Here is a 19,601-nt window from a genome sequence, read left to right on the forward strand (position 1 = left end):
ATTCGTGTATAAAAAAAAACAAGTCTCCGTACGGCTATGTTGATAAAGAAATGAAAAAGTTATGGCTCTTGGAAGAAGCGGACTAGGTGCAAAATTGAAAAATAGCCACATCAGGAAGAGGCTTTGGTATAAAACCTACAGAGCCGCTATATTCCTGCAGTGCCAGTGATCGGGCTGCGAATCGCCAGCCACACTTGCACATCTGTCTCCATAGGGCTGTAGTAACCGCACCGCACTTCTTTCCACAGGCATTGAAGAGCAGCCAGAAAAGTGTTAAACCCATCTATATCTCAGTCGGCCACAAAATAAGCCTGGAGACTGCTGTGCCGCTGGTCCACTCCTGCTGCAGGTATCGGGTGCCTGAGCCAACTAGACAGGTGCATCATCCAACCAAACATCTATGAATGTCAGATTTCTTTGCTAATTATTTTTTTAATCAAACCTCAGAGGGGTCCATGCTCCATTTTACCGACACTGAGGTTCAAAGCTTCTGCATAGACATAGAGCACAACGGTCGCTTGAAGTCAAGGAGCTGGATGTAAAGTCTTACTGGTTCTCTGTAGGGAGGGTGTGCAAGGGAAATGACACAAAAAAAGATGGCAACCTTCGCGTGATCCTATGTTCCTTATACAGGAACTTGTTTTTACGTGATCATCCCTTCTTCCCAAACCAATTGAATTGTTATGCATTTTCTCCAAAGCATTAGGGTTTACTTGAAGACGTCCATCAGCGTGAAGTGCTTGGCTGCTTTTTCACACTAGTCTACTTTTCTGAAAATCTATCACTCTTGCCGTCTCTCCAAGATCGTCCAGGAGGCTCCCAGAAATGGGAGACTCCTTCTGGAAGAGTCAGCAAATTTCCAGGGTGCTGTAGGAGCTTTTCTGAACCTCCTAGAAAGCAGCTCTGCCTAAATGTTATGAATGTGTGGTGCCAGGAGGCTTCTTCATCAGACCGAGTTGTATCGCCCACGATCGCATGCAAGGGGCAGACATGACACGCCTCTGCAAAATGGTTTCAGCATATTGGCAAGGATAAAATATATGGAAAGTCCAAAAAATCCAACTTCACAGCAACATTAAGTATATTAATACATTATAAGGAGCAACATCGAAACAGTTTAACCCTTGGTAAACCTGTGCATTAAAACTCAACCGTTCTTAGTCATGAGACTATGATGAAAAACAATTGAGTTTGAAGTGCGTAGGCTTATCAGGGGTTGGCCTGTTCCATTATTGCTTGTTGTTCCTTACAATGCATTAAAGGGAACCTGACAGCTGATTCATTTTGCACGATCCACAGGAAGAATGTATTGAACACTGGATGCATGATTTCAGACAGGTATGTTTGACTCTGAAATGCTCCGGCGTTTCAGAGAAACACATCATTTTCAAGACACTGTAAGAGTCATGTCGGTCTGGTAGTCGGGGGCAGGTATATCTCGCCCAGGTATTTGTCCTATGTGAATTAGGCCGCTCAGTATCTTCAGGATACCGAGGGGTTAATAAGTGCAGAAATAAAGGCTGACCAGCTGGAGGTTTCAGGTGTCAGCCTGGGGCACACAGAATGCCTGTCTGTGTGAGACAAACGTGAGTGAGAGCTGTGCTCATGATCGATGTAATGTTAGCTGGGAGGGAGAAGCCCCCCCAGTTGTTAGATAGGAACGTATTTGTTTAGTTAGCGCCGGACAGGCTAGGATTTATTTTTATGTTTTGTTTTCTGTATTTGCTTTCACTTTAATAAACCTGACTTGAGGTCAGTCAACTTGGAAACCTGCTGTCGCCTCAGAGTTCAATGCACAAACCACGTGACCTTTGACCCCAGCAAAGGCGATCCCGGAGTGTTTTGTTACATTGTGGTGGAGAATTGCGGGCAACATGTGGCACAGGCGACAGTATGGAAGACGTGGTGAAAGCCCTAGTGCAGGCCACTGCCACACAGCATGAAGCTAATCGCTTGATGGCCGCACAGCTGAAGGAATTAGTGGACATGACGGCTGCAGACCGCCACCTTCTCCAACAGGTGGCGCAGCGCCTGGTGAGCATGCCTGAGGTAGACTCGGAAGCAGAGTCCAGAAGGATCCATGTGAGTCGGTACTGGCAAAAGTTGACTGCAGAAGATGACGTCGAAGCATACCTGACAACGTTTGAGCGGACGGCGTTGAGGGAAAAGTGGCCGAAGGCACAATGGGCCGATTTGATTGCTCCGTTTCTCTCCGGCGAGGCCCAAAAAGCTTACCATGACTTGGACCCGGAAGTCGCTCAGGACTTTGAGAAGCTGAAAGTTGAGATCCTGGCCCGGCTAGGTGTAACGACGGCTGTCCGTGCACAGAGGGTACATCAGTGGACATACCAGCCAGATAAACCGCCGCGGTCTCAGATGTTCGACCTGATCTACTTGACAAAGAAATGGCTGCAACCCGAGGTACTGACAACCCCGGAGATAATCCAGCGGGTTGTCCTGGATAAGTATCTGAGAGTGCTACCTCCAGCGCTGAAAAGGTGGGTAAGCCAAGGAAATCCCACGACAGCGGATCAACTTGTGGAGTTGGTCGAGCGTTATTCCGTGGCAGAAAGACTTCCCGACGAAACCGCTAGCACCCGGTCTGTGCCTTCTCCTCGTGGAACCGGTAAGACTGTTCCAGCGACTACGGGTGAAGGAAAATCGCCAAAAACTGTGGGGGAGGAACCCGGGACTGCTCGCACTCCGAGACCGAGAGTATGGGACGGTGGTCTCAGTAGGGGGCCTGTTAGGTGTTTCCGCTGCCGTGAGAAGGGCCATGTTTCTGCAAACTGTCCTGTTAACACTGAACCCATGCAGTGCGATGTTATAGACTCTAAGAAACGCATGTCTTTGGTTACACGGCTGGTGAATGTGAATGCGGGTCAAAGTGATATAGCAAAACACCTGTGTGAATTATCTGTTGATGGGAAAAGTGTTGTGGCGTTACTAGACTCTGGAAGCGTGGTGACTCTGGTGAAAGCTAGTCTGGTGGCACTTCCGTCTGGTTCGTCTGACAAATTTTCTGTAACGTGTGTGCATGGTGACACCTGCTCGTACCTAACGGCGGTCATATCGATTTCCACTCCCTATGGGTCTGTGCAACACAAAGTGGGACTCGTTCCCGCATTGTTACAGGATGTAATCCTGGGCAGGGATTTTCCCCATTTCTGGCAGTTGTGGGAGAATCAGTTGCTCCTTCACCGTAGCTGTGAATCTGTTCCCATGCCATCTGGAGGTCCCGAACTCCTAGAGGAGGTCCCACAGGCAGACGTTACTGGGGAGGTTATTGAATCTAACCTTCAGTTCCCCTTCTCAGTTATGGCGGGGAAAACTGAGGAAACTCAGCGAGAGGCGGAGGCAGACAGTCATCCAGCACCCTGCCTACCAGATTTGGGAGTCCAGTTGGATGACTTCCACAGCGAGCAAATGAGAGATCCTACCCTGACTCCGGCTAGGAAAAATGTAAAAATGATAGATGGGGTACCCGTAGAACCTGACACTAGGCTAGCGTACCCGTACATGGTTCTTGAAAATGATTTACTCTACCAGGTAGAGAAAAAAGGGGAAGATATTGTGCAACAGTTAGTAGTACCCAAACCTTATCGGCGGAAGGTACTGGACCTGGCCCACGGACATATAATGGGGGGACATCTGGGGGTACAGAAAACCACAGAAAGGATATCGCATTGTTTTGTGTGGCCCGGAATACATAATGATGTGCGTAACTATTGTGAGTCCTATCCAGAGTGCCAAGTCTCTGCGCCTAAAACTCGGTTCTGTAGCCCTTTGGTACCCCTCCCTATCATTGGGGTCCCTTTTGAGAGAATTGGGATGGATCTGGTTGGGCCCCTTCCCCGGTCCGCACGTGGGCACCAACATATCCTCGTCATCATGGACTATGCCACTCGTTACCCAGAAGCCATCCCTTTGCGTAACACTGCTACCAAAACGATCGCCAAAGAGTTGGTACAAGTGTTTAGTCGGGTGGGAATTCCAAAACAGATACTCACCGACCAGGGGACTCCCTTTATGTCGAGGGTGATGAAGGAGCTCTGCAGGCTCTTACAAATAGACCAGTTGCGTACGTCTATCACCCTCAAACAGATGGGTTGGTTGAGCGGTTCAATAAAACCTTAAAACAGATGCTCCGGAAGGCGATAGACAAAGATGGGAAGAACTGGGATTACTTGTTACCCTATTTGCTGTTTGCCATTAGGGAAGTTCCCCAGTCTTCAACAGGGTTCTCGCCTTTCGAGCTATTATACGCACGTCGTCCCCGTGGACTATTGGACGTCGCAAAAGAAACCTGGGAAGGTCAAGTCACTCCCTTTAAAACGGTGATAGACCATGTAACGCAAATGCAGGACCGTATTGGTGCTGTCATGCCCGTTGTTAGGGAACATATGTTACAGGCCCAGGGAGCCCAGAGGCTAAGTTATGATAGAGGCGCCAAGGTCCGTACGTTTGCACCCGGGGATAGGGTGTTGATCCTAATCCCTACGGTGGATAGTAAATTTCTGGCGAAATGGCAGGGCCCCTTTGAGGTCATGGAACGAGTTGGAGAAGTGAACTATAAAGTGCACCAGCCTGGTAAGAGAAAACCAGAACAGATTTATCATGTGAATCTGATAAAACCCTGGAAAGACCGCGCTGCCCTAACAGCGGATCTGCCCCGTCCGGTTTGCTCACCTACCGTACCGGAGGTGCAGATTGCCGAGACTCTCTCTGAACGACAAAAATCTGAGGTTAAGCAGTTTTTGTTACAGAACCAACAGTTTTTCTCGGAAAAACCTGGCCAGACTAGGCTAGTGAAACATGAGATTGTCACAGAGCCTGGTGTCACAGTTCATGTGAAGCCATACCGGATTCCGGAAGCACGCCGTGAAGCCGTCTCCCGGGAGGTGAAGGCAATGTTGGACTTAGGAGTCATTGAAGAGTCGCACAGCGCCTGGACCAGTCCAATCGTGTTGATACCTAAGCCGGATGGCTCTATACGGTTTTGCAATGACTTTAGGAAACTGAATGCGGTTTCTAAATTTGATGCCTACCCTATGCCCCGGGTCGATGAGTTGATCGATCGGCTGGGTAAAGCCCGATACATTACGACCCTGGATCTAACAAAGGGGTACTGGCAGATCCCTCTGGCCGAGGCGGCCAGAGAGAAGACGGCATTTGCTACACCGGAAGGGCTGTTCCAGTATATCTACATGCCGTTTGGACTTCACGGAGCCCCAGCAACGTTCCAGAGATTGATGGATCGAGTCTTGAGGCCCCACAGGCAGTACGCTTCTGCCTACCTAGACGACATCATAATTTACAGCGTGGACAGGGAAGCTCACCTCCAGAAGGTACAGGCGGTGATTGATGACCTGAGAGACGCAGGCTTAACGGCGAATCCCAAGAAATGTCACATCGGCCTTGAAGAAGCCCGATACTTGGGCTACGTGATTGGCAGGGGAGTGGTTAAACCCCAGATCGACAAAATACAGGCAATTCAGGGCTGGCCGCAACCAGTGAACAAGAAACAAGTTCAAGCTTTCCTGGGCATTGCCGGCTATTATCGCCGGTTCATACCCAACTTTGCGGCCATGGCTACCCCCTTGACGGATCTTACCAAAGGGAGGGATTCCGTCATGGTAAAATGGTCCTCAGCGGCTGAAGAGGCCTTCCACAGTCTGAAACGGGCTTTGTGCTCTCAGCCCGTACTAGTGACTCCTGATTTCAGCAGCGAGTTTGTGGTGCAAACTGATGCTTCTGATACTGGTGTCGGAGCTGTACTTTCCCAGGTAAGGGACGGAGTCGAACACCCGGTCCTCTACCTCAGTCGGAAACTGAATGTACATGAGCAGAGGTATGCCGTGATTGAAAAAGAGTGCCTAGCCATCAAATGGGCTCTCGACTCCCTCAAATATTACCTGGCAGGTAGGAAGTTTAGGCTGGTCACGGACCATGCCCCTCTCAAGTGGATGCATCTCCACAAGGACCGTAATAGTCGGGTAACCCGGTGGTTCCTTGCTTTGCAGGCTTACTCTTTCACGGTGGAGCACCGCCCCGGGGTGCAGATGGGGAACGCTGATGCCCTGTCCCGAGTACACTGTTTTGAGAGTATTCTTGCTCGACCTGAGTGGTCTGAGCAGGGGGGGAGGATATGTAAGAGTCATGTCGGTCTGGTAGTCGGGGGCAGGTATATCTCGCCCAGGTATTTGTCCTATGTGAATTAGGCCGCTCAGTATCTTCAGGATACCGAGGGGTTAATAAGTGCAGGAATAAAGGCTGACCAGCTGGAGGTTTCAGGTGTCAGCCTGGGGCACACAGAATGCCTGTCTGTGTGAGACAAACGTGAGTGAGAGCTGTGCTCATGATCTATGTAATGTTAGCTGGGAGGGAGAAGCCCCCCCAGTTGTTAGATAGGAACGTATTTGTTTAGTTAGCGCTGGACAGGCTAGGATTTATTTTTATGTTTTGTTTTCTGTATTTGCTTTCACTTTAATAAACCTGACTTGAGGTCAGTCAACTTGGAAACCTGCTGTCGCCTCAGAGTTCAATGCACAAACCACGTGACCTTTGACCCCAGCAAAGGCGATCCCGGAGTGTTTTGTTACAACACCTAGCCACACGGGAGACTAGTCAGACAAATGCTCCCAGCGGCTTCTCTCCGCCCACTGCCCTTGATTGATAGGTCTCTCCCTATACATACTTGTATGCAGGAAGAGACTAGTCAGTCCAGGGTAACAAGATGCTATCAGGAACCTTCCTGTCCTACTAGTTTCCTGTCCGGCTCGGTTCCTGGCAGCTTTTAAGGTATGTTTTTTTCTGAAATGCTGGAACGTTTCAGAGTCAAACATTCCTGGCTGAAATCACACAGCCAGTGCCTGAAGTATGTGGCCCATGGATCAGGCACCATATATCCTCTGTTAGGTTCTCTCTAGTAAACTTTTGGACTTTTATCCCTATGTTGCTGTGAAGCCATTTTTTGGACCTTTGTATTGTAGTTGCAGCATGGTCCTGTTGCCTCCCAGGCTGCGGCCATTTTGTTAATCATGGTGTCGTTAGTCTGAGCTGCCAGTTAATCTATCCTGGATTACAAATATATTGATATTATACCCTATATGGGGATAAAATTGGGGGACACATTTAAATCGTTGCATTCAGGTTTGTCATCTGGCACCTCGCCACCGAGGGTATAACATCCGGCCTCTCGCCCCCGGGCGTATAACATCTGGCCTCTGGCCCCCGGCATATAACATCCAGCCCATTACCCCCGGCGTATAATATCCGACCTCTCGCCCCGGGCGTATAACATCCTGCCTCTCACCTCCGGGCGTATAACATCTGGCCTCTCGCCCCCGGCATATAACATCTGGCTCATTACCCCGGCGTATAACATCTGGCCTATCGCCCCCGGGCGTATAACATCCAGCTCATTACCCCCCCCCCCCCCGGCGTATAACTTCCTGCCCATTACCCTCCAGTGTATAACATCCGGCCTCTCACCCCCGGGCATATAACATCCAGCCCTTGGTGTATAACCTCCGGCCCCTCGTCATGCTATCTGCCTATACTAATGTGGAACAGAATGGCTGGTGGTGCAAAGCTCCCTGATACCAGCGTAGTCCGATAAAAGGAGCCACCAGAGTAACAAGTCCATTCATGACATTTTTACCTCCTAAATCTTCCCCATCACCAGTGAGTGATATTACTAAGAAGTGGAAGGAACCGCAGAAACTCAGCCACGAAATGGAAACCCCGTAACGTTATAGAGTGGGTTCACTGAGTGCTTAGGAGCAGAGGACAGAAATATTAGCGGTTTTAATTACAGCCGGATCCTACCCATCCATAAGTATAGGCTTCAGCCTAGGAGAGGATTCACATTAGAATAGATTCCCAGTAATGAAGTTGACTGCTGGCCATGCATTAATTGGCCAAATTATGTGCCAAGTATGTCTTTTTTTTTCTAGTATTTTCAAGAGCAATTAAAATTTCATATAGATCATGTTTACATGCTATAGTGGTACAGAGTGCAACTTTATATGTAAGTTATTAGGGATGAGCGACAATGCTCGGATAACGTGTTATCCGAGCATGCTCGGGTGTTATCCAAGTATCTTGGGCATCCTCGAATAATATATTCGAGTCCCCGCGCCTGAGTGATTTGCGGCGTTAGTAATCACATTAGGAAAGTTTCCTAGCAATGAAGATCGCCTTATCGTTGGCTCCTGGGCATACATAAATTGGCCAAATTATGTGGCAAGTATCTTTGTTTTTTCATATTTTCTAGAGCGGTAATGCAATTCAAATTTCATATATTTCTTGTTTACATGCTATAGCGCTGCAGATTGCAACTTTATCCCACCGGGAGCTTCATGGCCAAGCAGCTGTATTTAGCCTTACATCACCAAGCACAATGCCTATCTCAGATGTAGTGGTGCAAAGCGGCCACAACTGGACTCTGGAGCCATGCAAACATGTTCCAGTAAAAGGGAATCTTAATGCTTCAATATACCAGGACAATTGTATTCTTCCATCTTTGTAGGAAGAGTTTGGGGGAAGGCCCTTTTCTGTTCCCCATGACTGTGCCCAGTGCATGCAAACATAGTTGGGGGAGTTTGTTGTGGAAGAACATGACCTGCCACACAAAACCAGGACCTCAACCCATACAGCACCTTTGGGGGGAGTTAGAATGGAGATTGTGACCCCGGCCTGTCCCCAACATCAATGTCTGGCCTCACAAATGCTCTTCTGGATGATGAGGCAATATTCCCACAGCTGCCTCCAAAATATCATCAAAAGTCTTTCCAGAAGAGCTAGGGAGCTGTTATAACTGCAATGGGACCGACTCCATACATACAGGTGCTTCTCACAAAATTAGAATATCATCTACTAGTTAATTTAATTTATTTTAATTTACTGAGGTTATGACTTTTGGGTTTTCATTGGCTGTAAGACATAATCATCAACATTAACAGAAATAAACACGTGAAATAGATCACTCTGTTTGTAATGACTATATAATATATGTTTCACTTTCTGTATTGAAGACCTGAAATAAATCCACTTTTTGATGATATTCTAATTTTGTGAAAAGCACCTGTATATCTATGGATGTAGAATCTGATTTAAAAAAAAGTTCCTGTAGGTGTATCGTGGAGGAGTCCTAAAGCTTTTGCCCATAAAGTTTATATAGAATTGAAACCCCGGACAGCAAAAGAGGTTAAAAGAATCCTTATCAGAGAGTCATCTGATAGATTGGCTTTCTTGAGCAATCAGAAAGCGAAACATATGAACAGGTCATGAGGCATTGATGTTCAGGTACAGGTATGTATAGGGTACCTGGTGGTAAAATTGCAGAATTAAATTTTCTTAGGGGTGCAGCAAGCCACTCGACCAACTCAATTTGAGGGAGAGCCAGTTCCACAGTGGGAGAAATAGCCCACATGAATTCCAGAAAGTCAAACAATTGTCAGCTTTCTTCTAAAACCAGCTCCTCTGCTGGCCACGGGTTGCTCAGTAGAGCTAAGCTGCAGTACCAGGTGCAGCCTGTGGTGAGGTGTGGTGCAGCTTTTTTCTAACCTTGTAAAATCCCTTTAAGCCTTATAAACTTTTGATGGTCCAACGCTTTATAATCCAGCATGGTCATTGGATTAATAGCTCCACATTTGGGATCTGGTTTCTGAGCTCTTGACTTGCTGATATCTACGAACTTGCAGTTAACTTGGACTTAGTCTTCCATTTCTAATGAAATTGGTCACCCCAATGGGCACATTCAGGGAATTTAGAAGGTTTCAATCATTGCTTTGCACTTTGTAAGTTGCTATTGTGCCTAAAAGAAGCATTTGAAGACTGTCCACAAAAGACCTGCGCTGAGTTATATAACCAGGAAAGCTTGTTATCTGTAAGCCCCATAATCTGAGTCTTACTGCTGCTCTCCATCATGCTGCTGTTCAGCTCCAGTTAACCCCTCCCGATTCTCATTAGGCCGGAAATCAAAACAGCGTAAAAATAGAAAGTGAAAAGGGTCATTCTTGTATATCATGTAAAGTGCATAGGATGTATGGTCGCAATGGCAACCAGATGCAGTTCAGTCTCACTGTCATCCTGACATTGCTTGAGTGTCAGCACAGTTCTTGTTCCCGTTCTGTCAGGGTCCTGTCCCTGTTGCCTCTGGCCATCTCGTTCTTTGTTCTGGCACTTGACTTGATTCAGACTTCCTGGACTTTCTTCATTATTCTCCCTGCAATCTGCTTTCATAGGCTATGTTCACACGTTGCGTTTTAGCTGTGTTTTTTATGCAAATTTTAAGCTGTGCTTTACAGCACCAGCAAAGCTGTAAGATTTCGGAAATCTCATGCACACCTTGGTTTTTTTTTCCTGACTGAGTTTTTGAAAACTGCAGCATGTTACTTTCAGCATTTTTTTACCCATAGAAAGCAATGAGTAAGTGCAAAAATGCAGCAAAAAACGCAGGTATAAGGTTTTGCTATGTGTTTGGTGCAAAAATCTAAGCAAGGTGCATCATGTTTTTTTGAGAGGTACTAAACTTTATCAGCATGCACAAGAGGCAATGAAAACGCAGAAAAACCTGCTTTTTGTAAGCAGCTTCTTTACTGCCAAGAGATCAGGTGTTGCCTGCAGAAAATAAACGCAACAAAAGCGCAACGTGTGAACATAGCCTTATACTGTTTTATGGTCTAATGCCCGAGTCCTCCTGGTTCTCGCCCATGTCTCAGTCTGACCATGCTCTGATATTCAGATATTCCTTCTGGCTGTGACCCACATCTCTGCCTGACCACTCTGCAGTAAAGTCCTATTGGATGTGACACATGACTCTTTCTGAACACAGTACAGGTGTGGTGCTCCTAGCTCTCATCTACAGCATCTTCTAACCATGCTTCAGTTAGTTCCAGCAGGGCGACTCTTTTTGACCATGCTCCAGTGTAATCCTCCTTACTTTGATCCATGGCTTCATCTGACCACACTTAAGTCTAGTCCTCTTGGCTCTGGCTCTTAGCTCCTTCTTAACACTGAGCAAATCTGGTTCTCCTTGCTCTGAATCATGTCTTTCTCTCCAGGCCATAACTCTTGGATGTGATCTATTCTTTCTGATCACTCTCCACTGCAGTTCTCTTGGCTCTGATCCATGTCATCCTATGATCATTCTTCAATCTATTACTGCTGACCAGGCTACATCTGATTATGCTCTGGTCTAGCCCTCCAGGCTGCGACTTGTGGCTTCATCTGACCACACTTCAATCTAGTCCTCTTGGCTCTAACCCATATTTGGTTCTGACATTGATACATGGCTTCATCTAACTTTGCTTCTGCTCAGTCCTCCTACATCTGACCCACAGCTCTCTGATCATGCTCCACTCCAGCTAATCCTGACTCTGACCCATGTCTTTGTCTGACCACTCTCCAGTCCGGTCCTCATAGATGAGACTATGTGATGATGCTCAACTTCAGTCCCCTTGGTTATGACTCTGGACTCCTTCTGAGCACTGTGCAAAAGACTTTCCAGTGTAATTCTTATAACTGTGACCCATATTTCTGACTATTACCTGTCTTATCTTTATAGCCACCCCAGTCCTGTACATTTTAGGCTTCCAACTTGTGACCCCTACGTAGAGCTGATTGCAGCCAAGTCCAGACCTCCAAGCGGGTTGGGTCGTCACCAGAGAAACCTTTAGACCAGGGGTCGGGAACCTCAGGTCCCCAGGCCATTTATGGCCCTCGATTACTTTTTTTATCCGGCCCCGGGCAGATTCTTAGGGACCGCAGTGCTTTGGCAGGGAGTTGTTTTTTGATTACCACCAGCTCATTAATTTCTTCTTGCTCTGTTAGCACACATGCGCAGTGTTCACTACTGAACACTGAAGGGCATGCAATGATGTACTTTGCGGGCCGAGTTTGTACGGCCCCCGAAGGATGGTATAAATATCTATATGGCCCTTGGCAGAAAATAGATTCTCCACCCCTGCTGTAGACTCTGCACTCCATTCTATCTTTTGCAAAACCATTTGCAGTGTTAAGGCTCTTTCAATTTCTTTATAGGGTCAGAGATCCACTCTTCACAGCTCCTAATCATCGGCTTTTCTTATTAGAGCCAGAGATTGAAAGATACAAATTCTATATGCCTGTAGACACCACTATTTGAAGCTCGCAGTTCAGAGCTTTAGAATTGGTGCATAATACGTGACGGAAAACCGTAAAAAAGACCCAGAACTTTTCTTCTAATGTTGATGTTTGCTGTGACCAGGGACTAAAAGTTTCGTCCTTTGTGGGTTAGGCTCGTAAAAGGATTTACTTTGTATCCCTGGTTGTGACATGGTTGGCTCACATCTCTAGGGTCCTGCATGGTCCAGGCTTGAAAGAGCCCCAATTTAGTTGTGTAGGATATCTAGAATGAAAACTAAATGGCCAATAGATGGCATCACAGGACAAAACATTCTGCTTGCCACATCCCGCATGCCCTGCATGTGGTTCATTGCATCGAGTTACTCCGAGTCCTCATATATAATAATAAAACGCTGAATGCAGGGCAAAAGTTAGAACAGCTAAAGCCAGTAATGAAGTGAGGCTTGTAAGGGAGACCAATAAAAGTAGAAGTATTTTGGGGGTATGTCAAAAGCAAAAGATAAGTCAAAGATGCTATAGAATTTTTACAGGATGAAAAAGGTGAAGTGGTCAAAAATGATGTTGAGAAGGCTGAACTTTTAAATTCCTATTTTCCATTTGTATCCCCTAAGAAAGCAATTGTAAGATCAGTGATATTGAAGGAATAAAAGAATCCACACTATCAATAAACAGAGAGATGGTGAGGGAACACTTAGCTAATTTAAATTAATATAAATCTCCTGGTCCAGATGAATTATATCCTAGGGTACTAAAAGAGTTAGCGGAGGAAATTGCAGAACCACTAGCAGCTGTTTACGGACTGTTTTTCTTTTTCATGTAAATGCATGTATTTTGGGTTAAAAATCATTTTGCAACTGTGTTTCATTAACCCATTTCTGCTATCTGACGTTCTATCCCGTCCATGTGCCCTGGGGCCGTCTGACCATGGACGGGATAGTACGTTATGTGCAATCAACCGCGCTCACGGGGGGAGCGCAGCTGATCATGGCCGGGTGTCATTACTGGGTGTCAGCTGTGACAATCAGCTAAGTGGCAGGAGCGGTCCATCCTTTAACCCCCAGAACACTGCTATCAAACATGATTGCAGCGTTCCGGAGCTGGCATAGGGGCTGGCAGCCCCTCTGCCTTTGGATCAGAGACCCCGCAGCATGATGCAGGGTCCCAATCGCTGCCATCGAGACGCGCTGCCAAAATATTGAAAAATTACAGCTCTCAAAATATGGTGATGCAAAAACTATTTTTTGCAACAAAAGCGTCTTTTAGTGTGTGACAGCTGCCAAACATAAAAACCCGCTATAAATAGTAAATCAAACCCCCCTTTATCACCCCCTTAGTTAGGGAAAAATAATAAAATAAAAAAAAAGTATTTCCATTTTCTCATTAGGATTAGGGTTGGGGCTAAAGTTAGGGTTGGGGCTAAAGTTAGGGTTGGGGTTAGGGTTGGGATTAGGGTTAGGGTTATGGTTAGGGTTGGGATTTGGGTTAGGGGTGTGTTTGGGTTAGATTTGTGGTTAGGGTTATGGTTAGGGTTGGGATTTGGGTTAGGGGTGTGTTGGGGTTAGGGTTGGAATTAGAATTGGGGGGTTTCCACTGTTTAGGCACATCATGGGCTTTCCAAACGTGACATGGCGTCTGATCTCAATTCCAGACAATTTTGCATTGAAAAGTCAAACAGCGCTCCTTCCCTTCTGAGCTCTGCCATGCGCCAAAACAGTGGTTTGCCCCCACATATGGGGTATCAGCGTACTCAGGACAAATTGCACAACAACTTTTGGGGTCAAATTTCTCCTGTTACCCTTAGGAAAAAAAATTGGGGGCAAAAAAATCATTTTTGTGAAAAAAAATGATTTTTTATTTTTACGGCTCTACATTGTAAACTTCTGTGACGCACTTGGGGGTTCAAAGTGCCCACCACACATCTAGATTAGTTCCTTAGGTCTGCTTTCCAAAATGGTGTCACTTTTGGGGGTTTTCACTGTTTAGGCACATCAGGGTCTCTGCAATTTCAGTCAATTTTGCATTGAAAAGTCTCAGGACAAATTGTACAACTTTTGGGGTACAATTTCTCCTGTTACCCTTGGTAAAATAAATTGGATCTGAAGTAAATTTTTTGTGAAAAAAAAGTTAAATGTTCATTTTTTTTTTTAATCATTCCAAAAATTCCTGTGAAGCACCTGAAGGGTTAATAAACTTCTTTAATGTGGTTTTGAGCACCTTGAGAGGTGCAGTTTTTAGAATGGTGTCAATTTGGGGTATTTTCTATCATATAGACCCCTCAAAGTTGCTTCAAATGTGATGTGGTCCCTAAAAAAAATGGTGTTGTAAAAATGAGAAATCGCTTGTCAACTTTTATCCCTTATAACTTCCTAACAAAAAAAAATTTGGTTCCAAAGTTGTGCTGATGTAAAGTAAACTTGTGGGAAATGTTACTTATTAAGTAATTTGTGTGACATATTTCTGTGATTTAAGGGCATGAAAATTCAAAGTTGGAAAATTACGAAATTTTCGCCAAATTTCTGTTTTTTTTCACAAATAAATGCAAGTCATATCTAAGAAATTTTACCACTACCATGAAGTACAATATGTCACGAGAAAACAATGTCAGAATCACCGGGATTCATGGAAGCGTTCCAGAGTTATAACCTCATAAAGGGACAGTGGTCAGAATTGTAAAAATTGGCCCGGTCATTAACATGCAAACCACCCTTGGGGGTAAAGGGGTTAAAGGGAACCTGTGATGGCCCCAAGCACTATTAACCTGCAGATATTGTGTTAATCTGCAGGTTACTATCATTCTAATGTTTTCTAGCTCCTTTACTGAAAGCACGACTAGAGGGAGAAAATTAACGTTATCTCACCCTGGAGCCGCCGGCTTTTAGTCAGAGGCGTGCCAAGAGTGGCTTTGATACAGTGGCACTTATTTCTAATTCCATAAAAGATACAATACAATACAATAGTTCACCATATGCTTATCAGCATTGATAGACCTCCCCTGTCCATCTATTACATGTCCATCAATTGCTATTTTACGTAACTTCCCCGATATATACTCCTCTAACTGTACAGAATCAGTAATTTTGACCAGGGGTGCCCAAACTTTTATAGATAGATAGATAGATAGATAGATAGATAGATAGATAGATAGATAGATAGATATAGATATAGATAAATATATATACACACACACATTTTTATGGAATTATATACTTAACAATAAAGTGTGAAACAACTGAAATTATGTCTTATATTCTACGTTCTTCAAAGTAGCCATCTTTTGCTTTGATGACTGCTTTGCACACTCTTGGCATTCTCTTGATGAGCTTCAAGAGGTAGTCACCAGAAATGGTTTACACTTCACAGGTATGCCCTGTCAGGTTTAATAAGTGGGATTTCTTGCCTTATAAATGGGGCTGGGACCATCAGTTGTGTTGAGCAGAAGTCTGGTGGATTCACAGCTGATAGTCCTACTGAATAGACTGTTGGAATTTGTATTATTGCAAGAAAAAAGCAGCTAAGTAAAGAAAAACGAGTGGCCATCATTACTTTAAGAAATTAAGGTCATTCAGTCCGAAAAATTGGGAAAACTTTGAAAGTGTCCCTAAGTGCAGTGGCAAAAACCATCAAGCGCTACAAAGAAACTGGCTCATATGAGGACCGTCCCAGTGAAAGGAAGTTTGGGCACCCCTGGTCAAAATTACTGATTGTGAACAGTTAGAGGAGTTGTCCATTATTGGGACATCCTCTTCTTAAACTAAATGTTCGGCTCCAAAAAATAATAAAGCCTATATTCACCTCCCATGTCGGCACCATGTCATGTTTTACATTTTAAAAATTACAAAAAGGAAAATGGGCCAATGCAAAAGTTTGGGTAACCTTGGAGATTTGTGTGCTCAGAAAACTTTGACCAAGGTTTCAGACCTTAATTAGCCTGTTAGGGTTATGCCTTGTTCACTATCATTGTTTGTAAAGACCAGGTGATGCAAATTTCCCAGCTTTATAAAAACCTAGCCTCCTCTAACCTTGTGCCCAAAAATTGCAGCCATGGGTTCTTCTAAGCAGCTGCCTAGCCCTCTGAGAATGGTGGAAGCCCACAAAGCAGGAGAAGGCTATAAGAACATAGCAAACCGTTTTCAATTTGCCCTTTCCTCTGTTTGAAATGTAATTAAGAAATGGCAGTTAATAGGAACAGTGGAGGTCAAGATAAGGTCTGGAAAACCAAGCAAAATTTCAGTGAGAGCTGCTCGTAGGATTGCTAGAGCGGGAACTCAGAACCCCCACTTGACTGAAAAAGACCTTCGGAAAGATTTAGCAGACTCTGAAGTTGTACATTGTTCTAGTGTTCAGGGACATATGCACAAATATGGAAGAGTCAACAGAAGAAAATCTCTCCTGCATTCTCACCATATAATTCAGAATCAGAAGTATGCAAAAGAACATGTAAACAAGCCTGATGCACTTTGAAAACAAGTCCTGTGGACAGGTGAGAATAAAATAGAACTCGCTGGCCACAATGATTAAAGGTATGTGTGGAGAAAAAAGGGCACACAATTTCAGGTTCAGGAAAAGAACATTTCGCCAACCATTAAGCATGCGAGGGGATCAATCATGCTTCATAGTTGTGTTGCAGCTAATGGCACAGGGGAGCATTTCATGGGTAGAGGGAAGAATGGATTCAATGAAATGTCAACAAATTCTTGATGCAAACATAACACCGTCTGTAAAAAAGCTGAAGTTGAAAAAAGTATAGCTTCTACAAATGGATAATGATCCTAAACAGAGGTTAAAATCCACAATGGACTATCTGAAAAGGCACAAGCTGAAGATATTATAATGGTCCTCACAGTCCCCCGATCTGAACATCATTGAAAATCTGTGGCTAGACCTCAAAATAACAGTGCATGCAAGACGACTCAGGAATCTCTCAGAACTGGAAGAATTTTCCAAGGATGAATGGATGAAAATCCGAATTGAAAGACTCTTGTCTGGCTACAAAAAGGGATTACAAGCTGTGATACTTTCAAAAGGGGGTGCTACTAGGTACTAACCATGCATGGTGCCCAAACTTTTGCATTGGCCCATTTTCCTTTTTGTAATTTTTAAAATGTAAAACATGAAAATAAATACATATATTTTTGCCTAAAATACAAAGGAATTGTGTCATCATTAACTTTAGCCCTATTAGAGACCCAGGCTGCTGGGATGATTCATCTGTGAGCTCATTCTAACATCTCAAAGGAAAGTTTATAATTTATTTCTGTCTTTTTCTCAGCTCTTCTCAGGTGACCACAGACCACATCAAACCTTGAAAGTGCAAGAAAACAACCTGTAAATGCCAAATGGTGCAACATTTTTATTGAGACCCAATTGCAAAAAATATTTTTCTCTCAAAATACATGCATTTAAATAAAAAAATAAACAATTAAAATCTTAGTTGTGTGGCGACTAATATCGCTTCAGTTAGTTTATATGTTCATTCCCATACCCCTCGGTCTTGTGTCTAGGGGGGAGAACTAGGCCCGTGGGTCTCTAATCCTGGCACTCCAAGAGGGCCCCAGCTGGACAAAGATTTCACCTGGTTCTCTCCAGCTAAAAGGCCCGACATGGTGTGACAAGTCACTCTTGCGCACACGTTTTACTTAGAAGTCTCAGGCCCTGACGGAGACTTTGATCGGACCGGGCACATGTCTGACCTTCTCTTTCTGGATGCAGTCTTATGACTAGGGGAGAATGTGGGACAAAAGTCCTTAGTTCTAGCGATCAATAGGATTCATACCGATCTAACCGTTAGCGCCATGCTACTTGCTTATACCCGAATACCTCTTTAAGAAAGTTGGGTGATGACCTCAGTAGGAACTTTCCTAAAATCAGGCAATAGAAAGTAAAGGGATGTCTTTTTCAAAAATTGCAGGACAGGATAGCAGAGATATATGCAGAATTAACGACTGGTCCCCCGGAGCTCAGCCACACGCGCCCCCAGCCAAAGCCACTTGGCATAGTCCTGTTCACACAGCTGCAGTTTTTACAGTGAGAGCTACCAGCCCGGAGTTCAGAAAAGGGAGATGATATGTCTCTGCGCAGCAGTAAAAATGGCAATAAGTGAGTAAAAATATTTGTTTCAGTGCAGACAGGTGAGAACGGTGCGCGGGATGAGCCATCCGTTATCCGCAGCCCGAGGCCTCAGTATAGTTAGTGCCCCCCCATCCCAGCCTGGATTTATTGCATCTGAAGCACCATCGCAATGTGTTATGTCTGGCGGCCGGGACATATTGAGAGACGAACTGCTTTATATCTGCCATGAGGCCACTTAATCTCCAGCTCGTGGCCGGCAGCTAGCCTGTCTGAAAATGTGAATGCCAGTCAGGACAGACAGCTGTAAATCTTGGAAATGTTCAGTTTTTGCTAATTCTATAAAATATGCTTTATTACAACAGTTTACCATATGCTTATCAGCATAGATAGACCTCCCCTATATATATAAAGGTTTGGGCACCCCTGGGCAAAATTACTGATATTGTGAACAGTTAAGTTGAAGATGAAATGATCTCTAAAAGACCTAAAGTTAAAGATGACACATTTCCTTTGTATTTTAGGCAAAAAAAAAAAAAAATATATATATATATATATATATATATATATATATATATATATATATATATATATATATGAATATATTCATCTTTAAAATTTTAAAAATTACAAAAAAGAAAAAGAACTGCTGTAAAGGTTTGGGCACCCTGAATAGTTAGTACCTAGTAGCACCCCCTTTTGAAAGTATCACAGCTTGTAAACGCTTTTTATAGCCTGACAAGAGTCTTTCAATTCTTGTTTGAGGGATTTTCATCCATTGTTCCTTTGAAAATTCTTCAAGTTCTGTGAGATTCCTGGGTCGTCTTGCATACACTGCTATTTTGAGGTCTAGCCACAGATTTTCAATGATGTTCAGATCAGTGGACTGTGAGAGCCATTGTAATACCTTCAGCTTGCACCTTTTGAGGTAGTCCATTGTGGATTTTGACATCTGTTTAGAATCATTATCCATTTGTAGTAGCCATTCTCTTTTCAACTTCAGATTTTTTTACAGATGGTGTTTTGTTTGCATCAATAATTTCTTGAAATGTTATTGAATCTATTCTTCGCCCTACCCGTGAAATGTTCCTGGTGCCATTGGCTGCAACACAACCCCAAAGCATGATTGATCCACCCCCATGCTTAATGGTTGGCAAGATGTTCTTTTCCTGAATGATTGTGGCCTAAGAGTTCTATTTTAACCTCATTGGTTCACAGAACTTGTTTCCAACATGTATCAAGATTGTTTAGATGTTGTTTTGCATACTTCTGACACTGAATATTATGGTGAGGATGCTGGAGAGGTTTTCTTCTGATGACTCTTCCATGAAGGCTATATTTGTGCAGGTGTCTCTGAACAGTATAACAAAGTCCCTCAACTCCAGAGTATTTTGCAGTCAAGC

General features: G+C 44.4%; 1 protein-coding gene across 2 annotated transcripts in view; it reads left to right on the forward strand.

Annotated features, from left to right (window-relative positions):
• ENDOV (endonuclease V) overlaps positions 1-19,601 on the forward strand; it is a 162,542-nt gene that overhangs the window by 100,479 nt on the left and 42,462 nt on the right. Inside the window, exons 8-9 of one of the 2 annotated variants that reach the window (XM_077253325.1) lie at positions 249-377; positions 17,402-17,554. In XM_077253325.1, the coding sequence (XP_077109440.1) occupies positions 249-377; positions 17,402-17,461 (189 nt within the window). In that variant the 3' untranslated portion in view covers positions 17,462-17,554. Of the gene's footprint in view, positions 1-248; positions 378-17,401; positions 17,555-19,601 lie in introns of those variants that run through there. The other variant, XM_077253323.1, reaches the window with a different exon arrangement.

This window comes from Ranitomeya variabilis, chromosome 4, assembly GCF_051348905.1.
Source record: "Ranitomeya variabilis isolate aRanVar5 chromosome 4, aRanVar5.hap1, whole genome shotgun sequence".
Classification (NCBI taxonomy): Eukaryota; Metazoa; Chordata; class Amphibia; order Anura; family Dendrobatidae; genus Ranitomeya; species Ranitomeya variabilis.